The sequence below is a fragment of the Sinohyriopsis cumingii genome, chromosome 12 (genome assembly GCF_028554795.1).
Source record: "Sinohyriopsis cumingii isolate HCF-2022 chromosome 12, ASM2855479v2, whole genome shotgun sequence".
Taxonomy (NCBI): domain Eukaryota; kingdom Metazoa; phylum Mollusca; class Bivalvia; order Unionida; family Unionidae; genus Sinohyriopsis; species Sinohyriopsis cumingii.
In genome coordinates, this window is record NC_142972.1 from 126249300 (window position 1) to 126275693 (window position 26394).

Sequence of the window (26394 nt, forward strand, 5' to 3'; positions counted from 1 at the left end):
TACTGAATATTTTCAAAGCAAAACCTGTGGAACTTTACCGAACCACCCGTTTACGCACCGGTACTAGAGTTATCCATCTACTCTAAGACAGCACACCGTCGTATAAATCCGCCATACTGACAGATTTCGTAAAGGAGCACATCATTCAAACTTTGCCACATCCTCCTCTCAGCAACCCTGATTTAGTTTCAACTAATTGTTGGCTATATCCCGTTATCAAAGATTCACTGAGTCAGACAATTTGAAAGCCACCATACGGCTGGACATGTGCAGTTATCCAGTATATGCATATAAGAAAAAGTGAATACAATATGTGTCACGTTATAAGGAAGGAACAATAGCCAGATTGCAACACGTATATGGTAGACCCTGCGGCTAATTATTCGCTTCATAAATGTTGCAAGTGTAAGCCGACATAAAAAAGACGGAGGGAAAGCCAGTTGTATATAACATGGCCATAGGAACTTGTTACTGGCGCCTTATTCTGCTGAATGCGATTCACAGGTAAGTGGCATGAATTGCCAGTGTCGGCTCAAAGGAATATCAAGTGGGGGTCGTAAATCCACCCTTGACAGACTGCCGGGGAGGGGGCAACGTCTGCTAATTATGTAGACCATGGGTGAATCGACATCCACTCGGAATTGAGCAAGGAGTGGCCACCATTGGAATCACAAGTTTAAATCTAGTGTTTTGAAACTAAACGTCAGTAGTCGCTAAACCATCTTGCGGGAATTACATAAGGAAGTTCTAAGCTACTCCGACGTCATTCGAAATTGGCGGGAAACATTGTTATTCTGGAATTACAAATGAGCTTCGGAAAGGAAGCTTTTAAGGACCGGAGGAGCTGTAGGAGACAGAGAAGAGAAATACCCTGGTACAGTTGGTCCCGAGAACGGAAGTGGAGGAAGTGGAAGGTTGAAGGACGTGGTTGTTGGACTGAAGGGGTACTGGGTACCAGTCAAGAGATACTTCAGATGAGTAGAAACACAGGACAGGAGGAAAATCTATCACACTAAGTCAGATGATGAAATAGGCCGTCACTTGGTCGAGTGAAAGACGAGTGATAGGGTTTTGAATATTGAATTTCATTTGAGGAAGGACTATCTGTAATTTAATGGCATTACATTTGTTGTTTATTTTAATTTCACCTTTTGTGTATTCAGTAATTTAACTGTCGGCATCGCTGAATGGGGGCTCAGAGCTTTGCATCTCTATCACTACTTCAATTTCTAACAAAAACGAGCCAGGGTGGGTCTTCTGTAATAATTAAAGATAATACTGGGAGCACCCCACCCCAACCTAAGGTAGTCTACGACGAGACCCCTTTACAATATGTCATTAAATAACTGGATAATCCAGCTGAGAAGGTGTGTTCAGGTGCATGGGAGCACTTTGAAATGAGTTACTGACGTTATGTTCACTAATAAAGAACTTTGTTTTACAGAGCACTAATATTCAGAACTTTTAAAATACCCGTCGAACATATAAATGACAGCATATGCCTTCTTGTTAGAAAAAAAACAAAAACTCATTCCTTATTTCGTGGGAAAATGATTGATGGTAGAGCAAAAACCTTAGTAATCATGATTTCATATGCTAATTGTATTTCAACAAATTTCATCTGCATAATATATAGACTATAAAGTGTTAAAAGTGCCTTTTAAATCAACCAACCCAAAAACAAACAAAAAATCATCCAAAATACTTACCGTTAGGATCGCACAGGGTCAACACAATTAGACGAAGTAGTAGGAAAGCAAAATACAGCACTGAAAAAAATCCAAGTCTGATTGAAATAACAGTAAATGCGTGACTGTCTTGATATATTTCGTATAACAATCCAGAAGAAAATTTATTTTATTTTCTACCAGGTTGTGTTGCCAAGTTACGAGCGGCATGAAGAATTTAACTAATTCATACTAGTAATCCGGTATGTCGCCGTTGTCTTACTGGTTCTGATTTTTCATGCCACTTCTTTCACATTGTAATCATATTTATCGGTCGGAAGCTAATAATATGCTCTCTCTCTCTCTCTCTCTCTCTCTCTCTCTCATAAGTGCTGCACAATTGATAATCCGGTCAAGAGCATGAACACGTGTAAATGTTAAAGCCATATAATTGTATCGAAACATTCTTGTCCCATGACTTATACCAGATTTTACTGCTTAAAATGTATTTTATGGACTGAATTAAAGCTATAGTAAACAAAACTTAGGTTTTTAAGTGTACTCATCGGTTACGCTGTCTTCAAAAGGGGTGTGTCACATGGAATCATTTAAAACTCTACGATCAAATCAGATGATACAAGCTCAGAGAAAAATGTTTTAAAGATGTATTGATAAAGCATGCTTACTTATCATGATTTTTCTTCTGAGAAGCAGCTGAGACCTTCAGTTAAAATGACGTCATAGATGTACGTGCAAATATTGACTAAAACCACACATGGTCCACTCGTCTTGCGCTCTGTAAAATTACTTAGGTAGGCTTCCTCTATTTGTCTACATCTGATAAAGGTCTCCTTAACGGCTTATGTATATTTACTATGTTGATATCATTCGTGCGTCTTTATTTTGACCTGGGACTTTGTACACATAGTATATTTGTCCCACCTATCGCAAAATTGTTACTTATCCTTGTGTCAATTTAAAAGTGGATTCATTGTCAACCGTAACATGTAGAATTTCGCGCTGCTATCACTTTTGCATGATTAGGAAGAAAATTCATGGTGATATGAGGTTTTGAAAAGAAAAGCAATTATGAGGTTTTACATGGTCTTTTGCATTCGATGGAATAATTTGCTCTTTCTTTCCTTTTTTCTTCACCCCCCTACCCTCCCCCCCCCCCCCCCCCGTCTTGTATATTATCGGAGCACAGGCTTATGGATTATATCACTGTAGCAACAAAATGTCGGAATATCTGAGAGCAAAAACGAGAATAAAAATCACAAACATGCAAAGGTATGTACAATATACCTCATATATATATATATATATATATACACACACACACACACACACACAGAGAGAGAGAGAGAGAGAGAGAGAGAGAGAGAGAGAGAGACATACACACAGAGGGGGGGGGGGGGGAACAAAGTGTGAAATTACTATATATCTTGCCTCGATAACCCAGAAATAATCTGTCTAAAAATAAGAAAATTCAAAGAGTCTTATATGAAGAAAAAAAAAAAGTTAACTGGATAACACAGATCCACCACTGCAAATTTTGAGGTATTTCAGTTTATTAATCTTTGACTGGTCAAATTCTAGTGGCACGCTAATAACGTTATAAACTGAGCACGTTATTGTTTCTACTTACAAGTGCATGATAAAAGAAAGTGACATAAGATGAACACGTGCCAATAGACGCATTCATTATTTCAACCTTTATTGAATAGAAATACACAGCAAGCAAATACAAAAATAAATGGTTATGATATGATGACATTGTAAAATAAAAATGTGCGCGATTCTCCGGAAAGCTCCTTAATCCAGATGTGTGTGTGTGTGTGTGTGTGTTTAATCTCTTCGTGTTAACCATAGTAGAAATTTTATTCATTCGTTTAACAGAAATGAGATTTCATAAGCCAGTTTTGATATACGTCAGTGATATAACAAGTGTTATAAAATATAACGTCTTAATGATATTTATATAACCATTTGCACACTGCCCGTCTGCGTGGTAAGTTGATCTTCGGTGCGTGCGAACTCTGTGGGTCAACTGCCTTATCCAAGCGCTTGAATACGCATATTAGTACAGGATTTCATGCATTTTTAATAAAACAGAGGTGCTGTTATCGTTGTTACAAGCGTCCCTTGTATTTACAAATACGCCTCCAAACACGTGTGATGGCACGTTACGTTGCGTAATTCAAACGATTCTTTATAGAAAACCTTTTCTACAAAGACAAACTAGGGGAGGACCCAAAGTGAGTGTGGTATCTCTCTCTCTCTCTCTCTCTCTCTCTCTCCAGTAGAGTAGAAAAATACTAGCCCCAGTGAGTAGACATAAAACATTGTATTTTATAGTCGGTTTATTAATACATATTAGCTCTTTGGAGCTGTTTTACCGAGTATTGCAGATTGTCACACGCACATACACACACGTGTATGATTACCACTATTTCTTTTTTTGCGATTATAGTATTTCCGATTCAATTTTGACTGACTAAAATTTAACTCAACATCTATACTTCTAGACCAACAAGTCGATCTCCATTTGTTGTTGTTTTTGTTGACATTACTGGTAGCGTCAGATCAAAAAGCGGAGATCTGCTTGTTGGTCTCGAGGGATAGAGGTTAAGTTCAGTTTATTATAGTATTCTCGTTTGTTTATACGCGTCTTCCTACCAATTTTAAACCAGAAGGCATCAAGGATATAAAAAATGCATTAAACTTAGTCATTTCATTTATTGATTTTTAAGTTTTAACACGATTGTCGCCGGGGGGGGGGGGGGGGGGCGGGGGGCAAACACTGTCAGCTTGTTGATGTTTTGTGAAGTCATCAAATTATCTATTTTACTCAATCTATTCACAAATATTTATTACCAATCTCTATCTGAATCAACCATACTAAATATATGGTCTTAAACTATGTAACAGGAAAGAATGAAAACCAACAAGTTTAGTAAAATTCAATAAATAAAGTTATTTCCCTTGAATGCAAAGTGAAAATTTAGAAAGAACAAAAAGTAGTTTTAATTAAATCCCAAATAGTTCTAAAAGTTCTATCACATGTATAGAATCATCCAAATAAATTGCAGTGGTGTTCCAAGTGAATTTTAATTTTTAAAGTGATGATGTACCAATAGCCTGGACTAGTATTTATGTGCTAAAAGCCTTGATATATCACAAAGATATAATCTCTTCATTTTAACCATGGTAAAAATCTAAAATGTTTCTATATGAATTCACAATAATCTCAAAATAGTGATTTAGTCCAAAATTATTAATGAGCACTTTGAAATTCCCAAAAATAATTTCAATAATTAAATCCTCTCAAATCAACTGAGGAGAACTAAAATTGATTCCTTCAAAGAATAAAGACTGATGTTAAGATAAGAATGAAGAATTTATACTTACTTTTCCCTTTTATAAAACAAAGACACAACAGAAACAGGCTGAGGGTCATTTTACATCAAATTTATAAACAAGATCCCATCCAGAAACTCCCAAGGTCAAAAGGACACATAGACATGTTTATTTCCAAGTGATATTGTGTTGATATATAACTTAAATTAATAGACAAGAATTAGCTCTGTGACATATTGTTTATAAAAAAAGACTTTAGTCAGGTAGGTCCAAACTCTTACACTCAGTTATAGATAAAGGTCAATCACACAATACAGATTAAATAATCATAACATATAATCATGGACAAAATCCAACACAATAAAAATGAAATATATGTAACAGCCCAATGGATGTTGAACTTTTATGTGAACTACTAAAGGAAGTGAGCATACCTTCCAGAACACGTTTAATTTATTTACAAAAAACATGATTTTTTATTCCCATACCTTGCCAGCATGGTTGTTAATAAGAAGAAACAAATGTATCCATTAAATCTTATGAAGAAAAGAGAGATAGTGAAAGACCTTTGTTGACACTTTCGTAGGTGTCCATAACCTATAACCCGTAAAAGCTATAAACAGGTAAGCTTAATGCTCAGTGGATAAGTATGACCCCAGGGCAGTTTACATAGCTAATTGTCATAGAAACCAGTAAAGCCAAATTTAAGGTGGTCAGAGATGAACAACCAGTAATACATTTTAAAGACAGAAGCTTCATGTAATTTTTATTTACTGGTAATGTTCATGTGATTGTGATTATGTGTGTATACATATATGAGTGTGTACGTATATGTGAGTGTGTACAAATGTGAGTTTGTATACATATATGTGTGTATACATATATGTGAGTGTGTATTCATATATGTGTGTATACATATATGCAAGTGTATATACATATGTGAGTGTGTATTAATATATGTGTGTACATATATGTGAGTGTGTATTCATATATGTGTCATAATACATGTATATGACAATGCAAAATCTACCAGATATTCTTTTAACAATGTCTTAAATTCTTCAGAAAAAACATATTTTGTTTTCAGATTGGAATTTTCATTGATTATTCACTTTCTAAATAGGATTCTGCTCAGTTATTAATTTTTCATGTCACTTTTGGGGTTCACATGTACTGCCCTACTTTTGACCACAAAACACACTTTTTGAATCCAACATATTGGAGGCTTTTTGGAGAATTCAGATACTTAAACTATTTCAGAGTTCTAAACAGAATTACTGTTGTGTAAAATTACTTGAATATCTATTACAGAGTTCTGAACAGAATGACTGTTGTGTAAAATTACTTTGAGCTCTTTCATTAACAAAAAATCTTTGATTCAAAGCTAAATTAATTACACTGGTCAACAGTGAAATCATTACTGACTTGAAAAGGCCCTAATCTGTAGTATTTTGGTGTGCCGAACACGAATATGACCGTGAAAAATTTGTATTGGCTCTCGTTTTGAAGATATTCATATACCTCATTTTCTATGTTTCACTGTGTAAATTTCTCCAGTAGGACTGCAGCAACATCCGGAATAATGATGTAACATTGCATAATACCATCATGCTCACATCATCCACAGTTGATTGCATCATTTTCTGATGCAATGCAATACTAATGCCATGCGGCTGCTGAAGTAAGTTGACGTCAGCAGTGTACTATACATGTGTAGGCCTATTATACTAATGCCAGGCGGCTGCTGAAGCTGACGTAAGCAGTGTACTATATAAAGCCCAATCAGATAGGTTCAGCATTTAAAATATTTTAGACGTTGTGCGAGACAGTTCAAGCTACTGTTACATAAAACTTATTATTTTATCCATTTACGTACAATAAAGAACAGTAATGCCTCGAAAGTGTGTTAATACCGCGGACAATTTTTGCTATATTTGTGGGGAAGTGACATTTGCCAACCAGAAGAAAAGTATCAATTCTCAAGTGAAGAAGGCATATCATCTTTACTTCGGATGCAAGGTTGGTGACCAAGACAAGCCTTGGGCTCCGCATATATGCTGTGCTACATGTACAACACAGCTTTCACAGTGGTTGAATTGCAAAAGGTCATCAATGCCGTTTGCAGTCCCAATGGTGTGGAGAGAGCCAAGCAACCACCTAAATGACTGTTACTTCTGCTTGGTTCCTCCTCTTTCCGGCGGAATAACGAAGCGAAAGAAGTCGAGAATAGTCTACCCAAACATTCCGTCTGCATTGAGACCAGTTCCACATGGTGAGGGACTTCCTATTCCAGAACCTCCAGCAGAATATTCTCTTGATTCATCTGACGAAGACAAAGGTGAGTCGACCTGTTCTTCTCCTGGTCCATCAGCATGCAGTGATCCAGATTTTCACTGTGGTGCATCATCAACCCCACACAGAATAACACAGGAAGAACTAAATGACCTGATTCGTGATTTGGACTTATCAAAGAACAAGGCAGAATTGCTAGGATCAAGACTCCAACAATGGAATCTTCTAGAAGAAGATGTCACAATTACTGCATATCGAAAGCGCCACCAGCAATTGGAGCCTTTCTTCAGAAAGGAAAGTAATCTGATATTCTGTTCCGATATTGAGGGCCTCATGAATGCTTTAAAAATCACTCATGACCCACAAGAATGGAGACTATTTGTGGACTCTTCGAAACTGAGTCTCAAGGCTGTGCTTTTGCACAATGGAAACATTCTTCCATCTATTCCAGTAGCGTATGCTGTCCACATGAAAGAGACATACGATAACTTAAGGCAGCTACTGAATTCCATTGAGTATAACAAGTACAGCTGGCACCTCTGTGGTGATTTGAAGGTAGTTGCCCTTTTAATGGGACTGCAGCAAGGATATACAAAATACATGTGTTTCTTATGCGAGTGGGATAGCCGAGCAAGGGAAATGCACTACATGAGGAAGGAATGGACTCACAGGCAGAATGTAGCCATTGGAGAGAAGAATATCCAACACCCAGCTCTGGTTGAGGCTCAGAAAATCTTGCTACCACCCCTTCACATCAAACTAGGTTTGATGAAGAACTTCGTGAAAGCCATTGACCGGACTTTGCCAGCATTCCGATACCTGCATGAAAAATTCCCTCGACTCAGCGAAGCAAAGATTAAAGAGGGAGTTTTTGTGGGTCCTCAGATTCGAGAGCTTTTCAAAGATGACCGGTTCAACAACTTGCTGGAAGGTGACGCGAAACAAGCATGGAATGCTTTTCGCCTAGTTTCTACAAACTTCCTCGGAAATGTTAGGGCAGAAAACTATAAGGAACTAGTAGAAGACATGTTGATGAAGTATAAGAAACTTGGCTGCAATATGTCTCTAAAGATTCACTTCCTTCATTCCCATTTGGATTTCTTTCCTAGCAACTGTGGTATTGTTAGTGATGAACACGGCGAACGTTTTCATCAAGATATCGCAACAATGGAACAAAGATACCAGGGAAAATGGTCCACTACAATGCTGGCTGACTACTGCTGGACACTCCTCAGAGATGCTCCCGAACAGCTGTACAAGAGACAGGCGAAGAAATCTAAGATGTAGTCAATGACTTGATTTTTTATAGGTAGGCTATTACAGTTGACCTTTTACTATTGGAATGCATTTCGTTATGTAAACATTAATTTCTTGCAGATTACAAAAAAACTAGAGCCAATTTTGCAATTTGACTGTCATATTCGTGTTCAGCACATAAAAATTGATAAGAATTGACTAATTTTATTTCAGTAACATGACTTTTGTAAAAATTTGTTGTCCAGTGTTATAGTATGAAAATATGTTTAGTCTTTCAACTTATTTTTCTTTGAAAACAATTCTTGCCTTTGTGAAAAGGGTAAGTACTGATCATTCATACCTTTTTGTTTTTATTTTTCAGGACTTTCTTGGTGTTAAATGCTATTAGGCCAAAAATGACTTGGGTTATAGATGAAAATAACTTAGCACTGTGTGCTATCGTCACAGTAGGAATGCAGTTCAGTTTCTTCTTGATAGCTTATACGTGTAAATTTGATAAGGTGACAGACTTTGCTGGAGGAACAAATTTTGTGGTCTTGGCACTTCTTACATTCTTTATGGCCCAGGTGAGTTTTTACATTGTATGGCAATATACTTGTCAAAAAACATACAGTCACATGATGATTTCCTCTGGGCACAGGGAGTCTATTGATGAGAGAAATACCATAGCCATGAGAACATTAATGCTAGCAATTGCTAAAATTGCCAATAGCAGTTGATCATGTGGATGTGATTGTTTTAATTTAAAAAAACAACTTTATGTGGCAATTTGAAAATCCTGAAGTAATTTTTTCTTCTTCTGTAAATAACCAAAATTTGAAAGAAAAATGTATTGATTTAATCATAAATTACATTGATTCTCCCATAATCATCAATAAAGGTTTGACTATTCTGCTGTCAGTACTTTAATACTGCTTGAACTATGTGCTTTTGACTTACCCCATGACTTACAAGTGAAAATAAATGAGCATAGTTAATTACTCTTTAATTTACCTTTTATGATTTATTCTGTAAGTGATTGAGTTGAAAGATCAGTGGGACAAGACATATACTGTTAACAATTATAAGTTATGTATGAGGTATTCCAAACACAAAGGGAGAATTTAATACGAAGTTAACAGCTAGGCCAGTGATTATAAACATGTTCATTAAATATACACTGATAGAATTCAGGAAGACAAAGAAGAAATTATTGTCAGCATTGTTTGTTTTTTATCTTTGGTGCATTGTGGTAATGATTGTTTATTGTTTAATAATATTTTCCAGAGTTGAGCAAATTTGTATTTCAACAGCTTGTCAAGGACAAGTAGTTTCAGAAAATGTACTTCTCCAACATACTGTTTCACTTGTCCCAAAATTTAAGTAATTTCTTAAGATTTGATTGGATATATACATTTTAATCTATATAGAGAAGAAATAAAAAAAACATACAACATTTATTTTTTAAAAGAATATAATTTGTCACAAATATATATATTATACATTATTTTACATCAGAGGTTTATTTGATATGCACTACTTGTTGCTCTGATATGGCAGCATTGGTACTTCAGTGAGCAACAATGGAAAGGAATTGACTGGAATTCAGACCTTCCATACTTCTTGTTCATTTGAAAGATGAAGACTTGCCCTAAATCAGTTATAATTAGCACCAAGTTTAACACTGTTCTTCTCCTGGATTGCACACAGCATTTCCATATCAGAATGTAGTTTGTCAATAATGGGCTAGGCTGTATGCTGTGTGAAACAGCTGTAGGCTGTGGGAAAGAGCTGTAGGCTGCAGGCTGTGTGAAAGGGAGCTCTCATTTATTTTTGTTTCAGTCTCTGTGGTTTTGAAAGGGCTTTTTTCATGTGGAGTGTCGGTAAATCGGACTTCAGGGAGTTTTTGCACATGCTGGTTAGTGTCATGCAGAGACCTTTTGAGGTGCAAAACTGTCACAACACTTGATTGGTTTAGTTCTGAACTAAAATTAAAATCTAAGGCTATATTGTTTTATCAAGATCTGGTTTGAGTAAACACAATACAACAAAGCCATTTAAAACAATGCTAATTAATCATACCAGTTTTGTTTTATTTCATATATTTGATTGGCCAATAATTTGATTGTTTAGCTCCATAAGTAATCAAGCGGTAATGGAATTGTTATCAGTTACCAGCATTAGATGTGATACAGGATGTAAATAAACAAACCATAGAGAGGGTTAGAATCATGCATTTGGTATGCCCAGAATCTTGCATTTGGTATGCCCAGAATGATGCATTTGGTATGCCCAGAATCATGCATTTGATATGCCCAGAATCATGCATTTGGTATGCCCAGAATCATGCATTTGGTATGCCCAGAATTATGCATTTGGTATGCCCAGAATTATGCCTATGTTATGCCCAGAATCATGCATTTGGTATGCCCAGAATGATGCATTTGGTATGCCCAGAATCATGCATTTGGTATGCCCAGAATTATGCATTTGGTATGACCAGAATTATGCATATGTTATGACCAGAATCATGCATTTGGTATGCCCAGAATCATGCATTTGGTATGCTCAGAATGATGCATTTGGTATGCCCAGAATCATGCTTTTGGTATGCCCAGAATTATGCATTTGGTATGCCCAGAATTATGCATAAGTTATGCCCAGAATCATGCATTAGGTATGCCCAGAATTATGCATATGTTATGCTCAGAATCATGCATTTGGTATGCCCAGAATTATGCATTTGGTATGCCCAGAATTATGCATTTGGTATGCCCAGAATTATGCATTTGGTATGCCCAGAATCATGCATATGTTATGCCCAAAATCATGCATTTGGTATGCCCAGAATCATGCATGAATGTCCAGAGGTAGGTAAAGTGATTATGGCATGAAATTAAGCAGAACATTTGTCTCTATTCAGTTAATTATAAAATAATTATTTTCACAAAAGCAAAATATTGAATACATGTATGTTGCTGTAGGATTCTTAAAAAAGTTAATCAGTGTTAGATTAATAAAGATTTATTGCTATAACTGTCATATGCTAAACTGTTACTTATTTAGCTTGAGGTTTAAAACTTTCAAACAACAATTTGTAAAAAAAAAGATAATTATCATGATTCTAGCTGAAACATTATGAAGTAAAATATTTTAATCACCAAAAGGTCAATGGCTCTTTTGAACAAAACTGCATTGTCTAATCACATACTTTGTTGTATAACACTCTAATGAATATTTCCAAAACAAATATTGTTTACAAAGATTTAAAAATATGCAGAGGTATTAAATATATATAGTACAGCACAAATGTATTACAAAAATTAACACTAAACTTTTGTGAATAGGTTTTATTGCATGATTTTCTTGGGATGCAGAGATCATTGTGGGGAGAGCACTTGTTCACTACCACAGAGATGTATAATTTGATAGAACAGCATGATTTCACATTGTGAACTGTTGGTCCTATATGGGGAGGATATAGACCCTACTTGGGGAGGATGTAGGTTCTATATGGGGAGTATGTAGGTTCCGTACGAGGAGGACATATTTAGACTGCATATTAATGGTTATTCAGGGCTATTGTCCTACATAAAGGAATCAGTAGAAAATATTTTATAAATCTCTCATCAGACATAAACTTGGATAACCCATGTGGTAGATGACATGGCTTCAGTTATTGGAAGTTAAATGTTCAAGTCCTTATCTGGCCAGTCTACCGTTTTATTTTATCTGTCTGGCTCTTTGAATTCAAAATCCATTTCTTATGCCTGTTTTTTAAATGTATTTTCTCAGACCTATTCTGCACGGCAGATAATGGTGACAGCATGTGTAGTGGTGTGGGGTATCCGACTCTCTGGATACCTCCTGTACAGGATTCTCAAGATTGGTGAAGACAAGCGCTTTGATGACAAGCGGGACAATTTTCTTAAATTTGCGGCATTCTGGATATTTCAGGTTTGACATCATGAGATTATTTTGAAATTTTACTTTCACCATACCCCTTGGACAAATTTTATGGGTATATTTAATTAGGGTCATGTTTAAAGGTAGAAGAAACAAGTCTAAAGGTATTTAAAATTTATGTTTTAATTTGTGAATGCTGTAATTGTTTTGCCTTGATTTTTATCTCAGAGATTTATCCATCTCTGGTCTGTGGTATGCTGTATTTTTTTTGGTTACTAAAAGTAGTTGTATTTCTGATTATGTGCTCTTTTCTTTATTTATTTCTTTTGACCATTGAAGATAGCGAATTTAGCTATGAAATGGGACATAACTCACATTTTAACTGTAAGAGGAAGTTATTATACTTAAGGTGGTTAACTCTCTTGGCATTATTTGACAGCTATGTAGAATCTTTTCAGCATAAAATACTCATGGAAGGTAAAATGTTTTCTATCAAAATCTTTGACCAAATTTTAATCACTTCTCTATTAAAAAGTAAGGAGAAAGTAAGACAAACATCAGAGTCTGGATTAGATGCTTTTAGAGGAATGTTGGTATTTGATTACGATCATAAAAAGGAATAGGACTATCAATATTTCACAATTTAAGTTCTTCGTTTTCATTCTGTGTATTTCAGGCAGTCAGCATTCTGAATACCAGGATTGTTTCATTATTCTAGCTTTTGCATTGAAGTACACTATATGATCAGTCAATTTAATTTATGGACACTTTGTATTGTACAGGTTAGGGTTGGTACTCTAGTAATGTATGTATATAGTACATCGGAGCCTTCGTTTATGCTTGGTGTTATTTATACAAACATGTATTTAGGAACTTATTTTGCTTATTATTTTTAGGTGATTTTGTCATTAAGCTATACATAATTAACAGGAACAATTAAGTCCAGATTAGCAGTGTTTAAATCATAATTTGTTGGAAAGGTAAACTGCTCTCCGAAAGTTGACTTGAGCTGACTGGTTGCTTGTAGCATTGTAAATTTGGTACGCATGTCCAAAATTAAGGCTACAAAACAAGCATGGTAATCAGATGCATCTAATGGTCACCGAGACCAATCTTACTGTTAACTAATTTTGATATTTGTTTAGAAGCAACAAAATAGTGCAGCATGGGTTCTAACTAACATGTACAGCCCACTTTTGAATTACTAACGGATATACACTTGTACTCATAGCAGTAACATTGTTATTGGTAATATGGCAGCCTGTATAAATGGTGGAGGAAGAACCCAGAAAACACTGTTAAGAACCACCAACCCATGGGAAGCTACTGGCAAGCTTTCTCATATACCTTAATTGGCATAGCCAAGACTCAAACACATGCAGACAGAGGTGAGATGGCAGTGATTGGCAAGTGCTTTAGACCACACAACCACCCAGGGCCCCTTTTAGTAGTAAGTGCTTACATATCAAGGAGAACATGTTCCTTGAATTTCCATGTTTTCACAAATATTATACTAAGGACACCTTGTAAAGACAATATTTAGCTACTACTTTTCTGTATTGCACATTGATTTTGTAATCTTTATATTAAGGACATCTGTCTGTAAAGGACAAACTTTTATGATCACATGATTTCCTATATAAACAGGTTGAAAATGAAAGTGACATTTTTTATTATATACAGGCTGTATGGGTGTTCACTGTTAGCCTTCCTGTATTATTTGTTAATGCAGAGGTGAACAAGTCTAGAGCCCCTTGGTGGACAGCAATGGACATCGTAGGATTGATAATTTTTGTCACTGGACTTGTGATTGAGACTGTTGCAGATTTTGAGAAATTTTTCTTCAGGAACAACCCAGTGAATAAAGGCAAATGGTGTGCAGTTGGTAAGTTGTGCAGACTTAATGAAACAATTTTTCTTCTTTTTAGCCTTGACCTTTTACCTTTTGATTCCCAAATCAATATAATTCTTCCTTACCCCATTTGCAAACCATCCACAAAATGTGTTAACTGCACAATAACATTTTTCAGCTACAGCAGATATACTTAATGATTTAAATTTGGCCACATTGCTGGAAAAAATCAGCTAGTGCAAAAATTAAAAACTACAGAAGATAACTCTGTGAGACAATAAGACCTCTCGCCATGACTACCCCTAAAATATGATACACCCTGTTATTCACTCATGAAATAAGACCCACTCTGTCATTGTTCCATGAATTAAAACAGTCATTCACCCCAGAAATAAGACAACCCCTGCTATCCACCTGTGAAATAAAGCATGCCCTGTCATTCTCTTTGTAAGAAACACTGTCGTTCTCTTATCAAATAAGACAAACTCTGCTATTCTTCCCTGAAATAATTCACACTCTATTGTTCATCCCTGAAATAAGATGCACTTTGTCATTCAACCCTGAGATATGACACACTCAATTGGTCCCATTCACTATACTAAACAGCAGTTCTGTGTTCTTGAGATCAAGCCACATTTTCCTAGTCCACGAAGTGGACATAAAGTGTTCTTCATAGTTTATAGTCAGTATGCACCAGATTTTATCTCCAGCATTAATTTCATAAAAATCTGCCAAATTCTGATATAAAGAATTGTGCAATTATTGCTTTTAATAAAAGAATAATTACAATAATAATCTAGTATAACATTGATCTGTCATCTCGAGTAATAGTTTTAGTTCATTTTTAAAAAACATCTTGTATTCAGGCTTGTGGCATATCTCTCGTCACCCTAATTATTTCGGAGAGATCATCATCTGGTGGAGCATATTTATTATTGCCACAAGCATACTGCAGTATGGACAGTGGGCAGCTGTGTTATCTCCCCTGTTCCTGATGACCATCCTCCTTTTCCTGAGTGGAATTCCTATTCTGGAACAAAAAGCTGATGAGAGATTCCGCAAGTAAGTGTTCTTCACAATGTTACTCATAAACAGGTTCATCCTCAAAGGTGGCATATGTGTGAGTGTTTGTTGGTCTACTTCAGTCACAAGTGTTTTCCTTTCATTCTGAAATGGAAAACCAGTCTAGAAATCCCATAGTACAGCATCATGCAACAGGCAAAATATAAGTGGACAGTAAAATGTGAGAAGTATGGTATAGATTGGATGCAGTTTCTTGGCACATCAGCAGTATTGTAGCTATTTAATGCTGATCAAATATTAGGTTCTTAAAATGTAAAGAAAAAGAATTGCAAAAAAATTAAAAATATAAAACCCTTTCAATAAATATGTGATCCTAAAGAATAATAGGTAAAGATTAGATATGCAGGTGGCTCTTGATTAGAGACAACCATTATGGAAAGTTTTACATACACACATATATATATACATTTATATATATATGTGTGTGTGTGTGCGTGTGTTGATTAGATCATTTGATGCATGATAAAGTTAATCACTTTGAAACAGATTATGAATAAACCGCATTTTTTATTTCATTCTCAGTATTTATATATTTTTCTAGGTATATTATTTTTTAAATTTCCTTTTTCCAATTAGGGATGGAGAGTACATCAAGTACAAGAACAGGACTAGTCCTCTGATCCCCCTTCCTCCACCCTGCTATGGCAACTTACCACACTCCATCAAATGCCTCTTTTGCTGTGAGTTTCCTTTGTATGATCACACCAGCGAAGAGACAGAACGGATCACAATCAAGAAAACAGATGAAGAAAAGCAGCTTGAAGTCTAGATGAGAAGTGGTTGCATCAGATTTAGAATGGGTTTTATATCCGTCTGTAGGATGGACATTAGTGTCCTAATTTAGCTGTTACAAGTCATCAGTTAACACGTCGTATTTTTAAAGTGTTCAGTTGTTATATACAGCTATTTTTTGAAATGATGAGATAATCAGAATGTAGTTGATAGGCTGCTTATTTATATCATATTGGGGATTTGTTTTTAGATCTGGCATGGGCAACTTCTTCCAGGGCACAGGCAAGATAAGTGATTTTTACAGCCACACCCAATGATGTACAGTAATGGATAAAACCAAGACACAGGCCAGAACTGGCCCTTGGACTGTACTTTGCCACCCCTGCATTATATAGAACAAATGAAACTTATTTTTGCCTTGATGTGCACTCACTTTATATGTATTGACAATGTTTAATGAGGATATATTACTATCTCTTCATTGATGTGATCATATGTGTGTATATATATATATATTCAACATATTTTTACTACTCATATTTATTGTTCATACCAGTCTTAAGCTTTTCTACCTCTGTCATTGCCATATCTTGCCAGTATAACACTGCATGTTCATCGTTGGTATGGCGTAGATAATATTCATCGAAATTCTATGCGAGGAATATTTCTGCAAAGCATTTACATGGTTTAATTGCATTAAGTCTTCAGACTTATTATATAATATGCATGTCTCCACAAAGTCTAGTTGGCATTTTGATTTTCTCTTTTCATTCCATCTGTACAGCTTTCTGTCCATAAGTCTCTATGTTGGTACACATGTCTGTCCTAGCATGTTAACATGATTTTGTTGAAACCTCTTGACATAGATAAATTAAATTTGGTAAGTATATGTAGATGAAATGATTGTGTTAAAACCTCTTGACATAGACAAATTAAATTTGGTAGATATATGAAGATAACTTGATTGTACTGAAATCTCTTGACATAAGCAAATTAAATTTGGTAGGTATATATGCAGATGACATCATTGTGTTGAAACCTCATGACACTGACCAGTTAAATGTCGTAGGTTTATGTAAATGACATGATTGTGTTGAAACCTCATGACACTGGCCAGTTAAATGTGGTAGGTTTATGTAAATGACATGATTGTGTAGAGACCTCTTGACATTGGCAAATTAAATTTGGTAGGTTTATGTAGATGACATGAAGTTTTCACCCTATTTAAGCAGACTTGACAATTTTGGAACTCAAAACTTGCGAGTCATAAGTGTTTAAGCACATAACTCTAGTTCAGTAGGAAACCACTGAGACTCTAATGATTATTAGTGGTTTGCCTTGCATGTATCATTAAAAAAATGTTTTTGTTTTTATAGGTTTATTGCTCTGAGTAAAGGTAGTTTCATTTTCATTTATTTCAGCTGATTAAAAATGTTATGATATTGAAATATTGGAATAATGCAAAATGAGCCAACAGACGTAGATAAATTGTTGCACATACCAGTTCATTTCCTTGTTATGGCTGAATTACTTACTGTTCTTGTAGTATTTTCAACACTCATTTATTGTATATGTAATGTTTCAGCTGTTAATAGATGAGATTTTTATTTCTAAGTGTTTGATTCCTCCAGGCTATTCCCAGATCTTCTGTTAATTGCATATGAAACATGTTATCATAGCAAGACTGAAACTCTAGTTACATTTAAGAGCAGGTATTCATATCATCATATACAGCATACATCTATCCCTGTACACTTGCAAATAGCAGGTGTTCATATCAATGTATACAACATGCATCTATCCCTGCACACTTGCAAAGAGCAGGTGTTCATATCATTGTATACAACACGCATCTATCCCTGCAGACTTGCAAAGAGCAGGTGTTCATATCATTGTATACAACACACATCTATCCCTGCACACTTGCAAAGAGCAGGTGTTCATATCATTGTATACAACACGCATCTATCCCTGCACACTTGCAAAGAGCAGGTGTTCATATCATTGTATACAACACGCATCTATCCCTGCACACTTTCAGAGAGCAGGTGTTCATATCATTGTATACAACACGCATCTATCCCTGCACACTTGCAAAGAGCAGGTGTTCATATCATTGTATACAACACGCATCTATCCCTGCACACTTGCAAAGAGCAGGTGTTCATATCATTGTATACAACACACATCTATCCCTGCACACTTGCAAAGAGCAGGTGTTCATATCATTGTATACAACACGCATCTATCCCTGCACACTTGCAAAGAGCAGGTGTTCATATCATTGTATACAACATACATTTATCCCTGCACACCTGCAAAGAGCAGGAATAATGTTGTTATCATCTTGCATCAGTCTGCCTGTCTATTTGACTGTGTCCATCAATGACAAAGCATGTTATCATGTTTCATTCAACACCACATGGAGGATTTCAATGAGTGTTAGCTAGATAAAATGTAAGTGGTTCATGCAGATGTTATTAGAAGGTTTTACTTTTTTCACTTGCCCAAAATTTTTAATCTCAATAGATGGCAGGTAAAGTTTCACTTTTTTCCCCTAGCCAATTTTGAGAGAATTTTTTTATTTTTTATATGGGATATTTTGGGAATTAGCTCATTACTACCTCTCCTCCCACATTGGCTGGATGATTTTATTAAAAGGGTTCCTAGATGGTTGGCGTTTATGTTAAGTAAGGTTTGACAATTTTCGTCTGGCCTATTTTGTTGGAAATTTCATGAAAAGTTGTCAAAAATTGGTATTTAAGGAATTGAGTTCATTGTTTCCTTTCCTACACTGGCTTGAAGATTTTTTTCAAACTTTGCAGGCTAGATGTGTGGTTCTTGTAAATGTGAACTGCTTTCTTCTGTTCAATATTGGTGAAAATGTTATGAAATTATAAAGTTGTACTATTTTCCTCTGATCCATTATGGGGGAAATGTAATGAAAAAATAAAGTTGCCCAGTTTTCCTCTGGTCCATTTTGGGGGAAATGGAATGAAAAAATAATGAAAAAATAAAGTTGCCCAGTTTTCCTCTGGTCCATTTTGGAGAAATGTAATGAAGAAATAAAATGTTACCTTTCATATCATCAATTTTAGGGAAAATGTAATGAAATTTTTTCAAAAAATTGCTCCCAAGGTCTTGAAGTGAGTAGGTATTTATTTTAACTATTGTATGAAAAGGATGTTCAGAAGACCATTCTTAAAGGGGGAGATTTTCATGTCTGTTATTGCATGTACCTCTTGTTAATAGTCCTGTTATTTTCATGTCTGTTATTGCATGTACCTGTTGTTAATATTCCTGTTATTTTCATGTCTGTTATTGCATGTACCTCTTGTTAATATTCCTGTTATTTTCATGTCTGTTATTGCATGTACCTCTTGTTAATATTCCTGTTATTTTCATGTCTGTTACTGCATGTACCTCTTGTTAATATAATATTCCTGTTATTTTCATGTCTGTTATTGCATGTACCTCTTGTTAATATTCCTGTTACATGTATGATTGTGCAGAAACATATAACATTTGCCACAGTTAGTGTATCAAGCATTAAGTTTAATTTCTTAAGTATTTAAAGAATAAAATAAACAAATTACAAAATCAAGAGATGCGTTTTTAAATTCTTGCAGCAGCAGATGTCTTCAGAAATTTACAGTAAAAGCATTTAGATACAGATTTAGTGAAATGTCACTATATAAACATAAACACATAGAAACAAGAGTAACTTAAAACCACATTATAACAGGTTCTTCTTTGGTAAAAGTAAAACAAGTCAGCCAGTTTAAATGTTGGTGGGTCATTTGTACGGTATGATGAAGGGGATATATATATATATATATATATATATATATATATATATATATATATATATATATATGTCACTTCAGATGCTTTTCTATCCATTGTTTCACATTGCTGGGAATTGAAGTCTGGTTTAGGCATCTGAGCTGATGGTGTGCTGCTTCTATCAGTAGTTCCGGGGGGGGGGGGATATATATATATATATATATAGCACTGTATTTCTTTGCAATACAATCTGTTTTTCATTGAGAATTACAAAAATCTTATAGCTATCTCCATTTCCTCTTAAGTGCATAATGTTTACATCTCAGTATCATTGAGTTCAATGAGCCTTGCCACAATGCAGAGTTGTATTGAGTTTGAGTTTGAGTTTGTCTTAATCAGGGACACCATTTCACAGATTGTATAAACCTACAAGCACTTTTGAGTACATTTTTAACAGACAGATATCAGACATGAACAATTTTGGCATTGTTAAATTTCTTTTTCAAAAATGTTACTAGATCATAATGTGATCATAATGTGTTACCGCGTACATTCCTTTCACTAACTTGTAAGTTCAGTCTGTCTAAGTGAAAAAACACTTGTTTTGGTTCTGAAGTACTAAAATGGTTATCAAGATGAAAAGTACAAAAAGGTGCTGGCTAACAAGCTGATCTATTGACAACATTCCTCGGCAAGAACCTGCACAGCCACAGATGCATTTCAACATCCCAGGGAGCCACTTAAGATGCTTTTCAACATCCCAGGGAGCCATTTCAGATGCTTTTCAACATCCCAGGGAGCCACTTCAGATGCTTTTCTATCCATTGTTTCACATCGCTGGGACTTGAAGTCTGGTTGAGGCTTCTGAGCTGATGGTGTGCTGCCTCTATCAGTAGTTCCAATCGTTCTGAAGACAGCATGTGTGGTTGTGTTTATGATGAACTCGAGAGTGGTGAAAATTATGGCTATAGTGATTCCTTGTTCATGAAATAGTGTTCTCAGCCTTTCGGCCAGGGTTTTATTCCCAAGGAGAATTCTATTGATCATCCAGCTCAAAATGATTAGCACTGGCAGCCTCGAGCCATAGATTTTATAGGGATCTTACGGTAATGTGGTTATCGAGTTGTTCTAGAGGTTTTTATAAGTTAGATGAGCATCCTTTGAATTGCCACAATCTGACCATCGATCTCTCACATTGCGTGGTTCATGTGCTGCCATATCTTTGAGTGCTGTGTCCTCGAATTCTACTGCAATGAATAGCTCATGGTTTGTTGGAATGTTGGCAGTAGTTTCAGATGGTATCACTTATCAAGCTATGATGAGATTTCTCTGTGCTTTAGCTGAGAGCATCTCTTCCTTCATGCCAAATATTCAGTCCATTTCAACTCTGCTGTGCTTTATTAATTTATCAAAAAAGAGCTTTGTTGTACATGTACATGTTTCCTGTACATGTAACCACATGTTCTGCCTTGATTTTGTTTGTAAATTAGAAACCATGAATTATCCTTCTACTAATTTCAACTGTTATACAGTTATGTTACTTCACTGATATTAAATATGACATAGAAGGTTAATTAATTACCATGACAAAATGAATGACGATCTACAAACAAACCTGTGTGTTGGCATCCGTTAGTCTCGAGAGACGATGGAATTGCGCCCGTGAGAGATGTCCCAGTTGGTGGTTGTGCTTCGTCTGCTGTGGCTAAGTAGTCCAATGCGGGAGTGGCAGTCCCTGCTGCACTTGCTGCACTTGAAGGTTGTGTCAGGTGTTGGTTGAAGCTGCTTCTTCTTCCTCTGCGATCATCTTTCATCGGCAAGCAAGCATTGCTTGTCCTCTCCGGCTTTCAGACCAGTGATCAGGGCATGTCGCCAGCTTGATCTGTCTAGAGTGAGCTCTTCCCAGGTGTTGACATCAATATCAAGGGCTTTCATGTCGTGCTTAAAGACATCCTTGAAGCGGAGATGTGGCCATCCGATCGACCTTTTGCCAGAGGCAAGTTCTGAATAAAGAATGTCTTTGGGGATCCGTCCGTCATCTATCTGACGTACATGGCCCAGCCATCTGATGCGGCATTGGCGGAGGAGTGTGATCATGCTGGGAATCTCGGCATGCTCGAGCACCTCGTTGTTTGTTACTCGATCGCTCCAGGTGATCCCGAGTATGCGTCGGAGGCATCGCATGTGAAAGGCGCTCAGTCTTTTCTCTTGTGAGGCATACAGAGTCCAGGTTTCACTGGCATACATGAGAGTGCTTAGCACGCATGCACGGTACACGGTGATCTTAGTGTTCATGGTCAGCATGCTGTTGTTCCACACTCTCTGCAACAACCTGGAGAGAGTTGTTGATGCCTTTCCGATCTGCTTGTTGAGCTCAGCATCGAGCGAGAGGTTGTTGGTGATGGTAGAGCCGAGATACATGAACTGACTCACCACCTCAAGTTCGTAGTTGTTGATGATGATGTTTGGGGGGTCCATGTCCTGAACCATCATGTTTGTTTTCTTTAGGCTTATGGTTAACCCAAACTCATCACATGCTTTAGCAAAGCGGGCCATCAGGCGCTGAAGCTCAGCTTCTGTGTGGGTGGCTAGAGCAGCATCGTCTGCGAAGAGCATGTCCCTGATGATTACTTCACGCACTTTGCTCTTTGCCTTCAGTCATGCCAGGTTGAACAGTCTGCCGTCTGATCGTGTGTGCAGGTAAATCCCTTCTGTGGACGTCCCAAAGGCGTGCTTAAGCAGGACTGCAAAGAAGATGCCGAAGAGTGTTGGGGCAAGGACACAGCCCTGTTTAACTCTACTGCGGATGTCAAAGGGGTCAGATGTTGAGCCATCATACTGCACTGTGCCTTTCATGTCATCGTGGAAGGACTGGATCATGCTTAGCAGCTTTGGAGGGCAACCAATTTTCACCAGGATTGTGAAGAGTCCATCTCTGCTGACCAGATCGAATGCCTTGGTGAGGTCTATAAAGGCCAGGAAGAGGGGTCTGTGTTGTTCTCTGCATTTTTCCTGCAGTTGCCTGACAGAGAAGATCATGTCGATTGTGGACCTCTCTGCGCGGAACCAGCACTGCAACTCTGGGTAAACTCTGTCAGCAAGCGTCTGCAGTCTGTTCAGGATGATGCGTGCGAAAAGTTTACCCACGATGCTGAGAAGTGATATTCCCCTGTAGTTGTTGCAGTCACTTCTGTCGCCCTTGTTCTTGTACAGGGTTATGATGTTAGCATCTCTCATGTCCTGAGGCACTACCCCCTCGTCCCAGCACTGGCAGAGGAGGTCGTGCAGGTGTGTGAGAAGCATGCTACATCCACACTTGATGAGTTCTGCTGTGATGCCATCCTTCCCTGGGGCTTTACCTAGAGACAGTTTCTCTAAGGCCTTCTTTAGTTCGTCTACAGTAGGTTTCTCGTCCAGTTCGGCCATTGGAGGGAGGTTTTCAATGGCGTTGAGGGCATCATTGTTCACGTGGTTCTCTTTGGAGTACAGTTCAGAGTAGTATTCCACCCAACGCTCCATCTGCTTGCCCTTGTTGTTGATGGTGTCGCCTGTGGCAGACTTCAGTGGTGCTGTCAGTTTCTTCGTGGGACCCATTGCTTTCTTTATGCAATTGTACATGCCTCTGATGTTTCCAATATCTGCTGCTGACTGGATACTCTGACAGAGCTGAAGCCAGTATTCATTGGCACACTGCCGTGCTAATCTCTGCACTTTGCTTCTGGTAGACCTGTATGCCTGTAGTGTCTTCTGACAGGGGGATCGCTTGTATTGCAGGTGAGCACTGCGACGCTCTTCTATGGCTGGCATGAGTGTGGCAGAGTTAGCCTCAAACCAGTCATTGTTCTTTGATTGCTTCTTACCAAAGATCTGTGTGGCTGTGCTGTATACAGTCTCTCTGATGTAATCGCATCTTTCTTTGGCACTGCCGTTGGGGGGTTCTGAGTCAAACGTCTTGGAAAGAGCATATATGAATTCCTCAGCCTTGTCTGGATATGATGTCTTGCTCACATCAATGCGTGGTTGACCCTCTTGCCTAGAGCGGTGGATCTTCTTTGGCTGAAGCTTCATTTTGCAGCACACCAGCGAGTGGTCGGTGTCACAGTCAGCACTGTGGAAGGTACGGGTAAGAAGCACACCCTTCATGGCTGACTGTAGTGTAATAATCAAGTCCAGCTGGTGCCAGTGTTTAGACCGGGGATGCCTCCAAGACATTTTGTGCTGTGGCTTTGTCTGAAAGAATGAATTGGTGATGCTGAGTTCGTGGTACGAGCACATCTCTAGAAGGCGCTGCCCATTCTCATTCATCTTCCCAACGCCAAACTTGCCAAGACAGGAGGGCCAAGAGTCATGATCGGCACCCACCCTAGCATTGAAGTCGCCCAGCAAAATCAAGTTCTCTTCCTTGGGAATTTTGTCAATGAGCGAGTTTAACTCATCATAAAACTCATCCTTGGTATCTGTGGCGGACCTTAGTGTGGGAGCGTATACACTGATCAGGTTGACAGGCCCGTTTGTGGTGTGGAGGCGGAGGGATAGCAGCCTTTCATTTCCTTGTTGGCAGGGTTCTATCATTCCCAGCAGAGTGTTCCTGACAGCGAATCCAACACCAAACTCTCTGGCTTCATCTGCACTCTTTCCTTGCCAGAAGAATGTGTAGTTCTTTTCTCTGAGGGACCCAGAATCTGGTAGTCTTGTTTCCTGTAGTGAAGCAATGTCGACCTGGAGCCTTGCAAGTTCGTCGTTGATGATTGAAGTCTTACGAACATCACTGATTGTCTGGAGATCATCTGAAAGCCCAGTCAGCATGGTCCGGACATTCCAGGTACCTAGCTTGAGGATTGAAGTCTTCTTTTTTATTTTATTTTGTTATTTCTTGGTGCAGTAGTTGCAGTCCGCTTGTCAGGTACTCGCGTACCTTAAGCCTTACGCACCCAGCAAGGCAGGCGAACTGTGGCGGGACAGCACCTTATTGGCTGGGGATTGCCCAGTTTGAGGCGGGCGGTAGCTATCCAGTGAAACATGTTGGTCTCTCCCACCGTCAGAGGCAACCCCTGGCGTCTGGCTCTACGCCAATCGAGCGGTGACTTATAACCGGTAAACTGCCGCTTCCCGTGTTGTGTCGACGCTATGGAGCGAAGCTGAAGTGTCCTCTCCAGGGCGCAAGCCTGGGCAGGGTGATATGGAGAATCAACTGTTGCCCATGCAGCTGATCCCCCCTCTCCACGCAGCTGATGGATCCAAGGGAAAGGACAAGCCGATACGTCATGGCACCAGCTGCGTCGCAGGAGTTGCCGAGATGACACTGAAATCAATGCCAAGTCGCCTTAGGGACTCCGACTCCGGATTTTCTGTTGGGGTTTACTCCCTTAGCCTTTCCCCTAGGAGGGTATAGTCGCAAGGCAGCGAAGGTTTGAAATCGGAGTTTACCTTCTCCTAGATGGGTGACCACCCAAGGTTAACGAGCCCCATCTGCCCGAAGCATCTGGTTTTGAGGTGCCAGAAGCTCGCCTGCCATCCCTTCTCCAGTCAGTTTAAACAGGTTCCGCCACTCGTGAAGGCCTGGAGCTGGATTTGGTTGTCAGAGGCTCTATAGACGCAAGCCATTGGGAGATTTCTAAGGGAAGTGGTTGCTTATCTCCCACAACCGCCCCTGGCGATGACAACCCTTGAAACCCTACAAACAAACAAATACTACAAAATTATCTCCCCTTCCTTTAGGTCATTGATATCAAGAAATTAAGGTAACTGCTAAATTACTATGCCAAGGAGGCAAGAGTTATCTCCCGTCAATTCTACTGAAATTTGATTTAGGTATCAGAGAAAGATAATTTATCTATCTTACATGATTTGTGAGTGGGGACACCCGTTTTCACTGAATATATATATATATATATATATATATATATATATATATATATATATATATATATATATATATATATATATATATATGGTAAAATAATCGTTTTATCATAATTATTTTGACAATGACATGATAAACTATAAAAACAAATTAAATAAATAGTTTAGTAATATAAATGGCATAATTAGTTAATACCTCTACCGGAGAGAGACAGAGTTATCTCTCTTAACAATAATGGAAAATGATTTTTTGTTTATATTTCTTAGAGAGAGCAGATTTGGTTAAATTTTCTGCAACAAAAATATACCGAAGACTTTCAAATCCCAAAATACTTGCCAGCTGCATTGATTGATTGAAATATAATTTCTTCGCCAATCTCTATATTTGTAGATTTAACTGATCTTGCAATTTTTGAATATTTGCCAGTATTACCGGATTTAAAATTTTGGCTTTGTTTAACAGCTCGTAAATTTGATAAAGAGTTATTTTTTGGATTTGAGTAAATATAATCGATCACAAACAAGACCGTCTTCGAGCACCTAGTTGAAACGCTGGTTAAGAAATTTATGACAAAGATATATTTTTATTTTATTTTTTCTGATACTGAATATGAGATA

At 37.6% G+C, this 26394-nt stretch overlaps 2 protein-coding genes across 3 annotated transcripts in view; one reads left to right on the plus strand and one right to left on the minus strand.

Moving 5' to 3' along the window:
• The window catches only part of LOC149787414 (SCO-spondin-like), a 75895-nt gene extending 73370 nt beyond the window's left edge, over window positions 1–2525 (minus strand). For both annotated transcript variants that reach the window (XM_089978026.1, XM_089978025.1), the window contains exons 1-2: window positions 2354–2525; window positions 1710–1769 (exon numbers count right to left, since the gene is read on the minus strand). In XM_089978026.1, coding sequence (XP_089834152.1) covers window positions 1710–1769; window positions 2354–2360 — 67 coding nt within the window. In that variant the 5' untranslated portion in view covers window positions 2361–2525. The remainder of the gene's footprint in view (window positions 1–1709; window positions 1770–2353) is intronic.
• Window positions 2526–3792: 1267 nt separating this feature from the next.
• Window positions 3793–19732, plus strand: LOC149787415 (uncharacterized). The gene is made up of 6 exons (XM_089978027.1): window positions 3793–3925; window positions 8938–9142; window positions 12351–12512; window positions 14145–14346; window positions 15180–15375; window positions 15973–19732. Exons 2-6 carry the CDS (start codon window positions 8972–8974, stop codon window positions 16163–16165), a joined length of 924 nt encoding a protein of 307 aa, XP_089834153.1. The 5' UTR covers window positions 3793–3925; window positions 8938–8971; the 3' UTR covers window positions 16166–19732.
• Window positions 19733–26394: the final 6662 nt, after the last annotated feature.

Coding starts and splice junctions, on each gene's coding strand:
- LOC149787415 (XM_089978027.1), top strand. CDS start 8,972: ATGACTTGGGTTATAGATGAAAATAACTTAGCACTGTGTGCTATCGTC. Junction 9,143..12,350: donor TTACATTCTTTATGGCCCAG/GTGAGTTTTTAC, acceptor GTATTTTCTCAG/ACCTATTCTGCACGGCAGAT. Junction 15,376..15,972: donor GCTGATGAGAGATTCCGCAA/GTAAGTGTTCTT, acceptor TTTTCCAATTAG/GGATGGAGAGTACATCAAGT.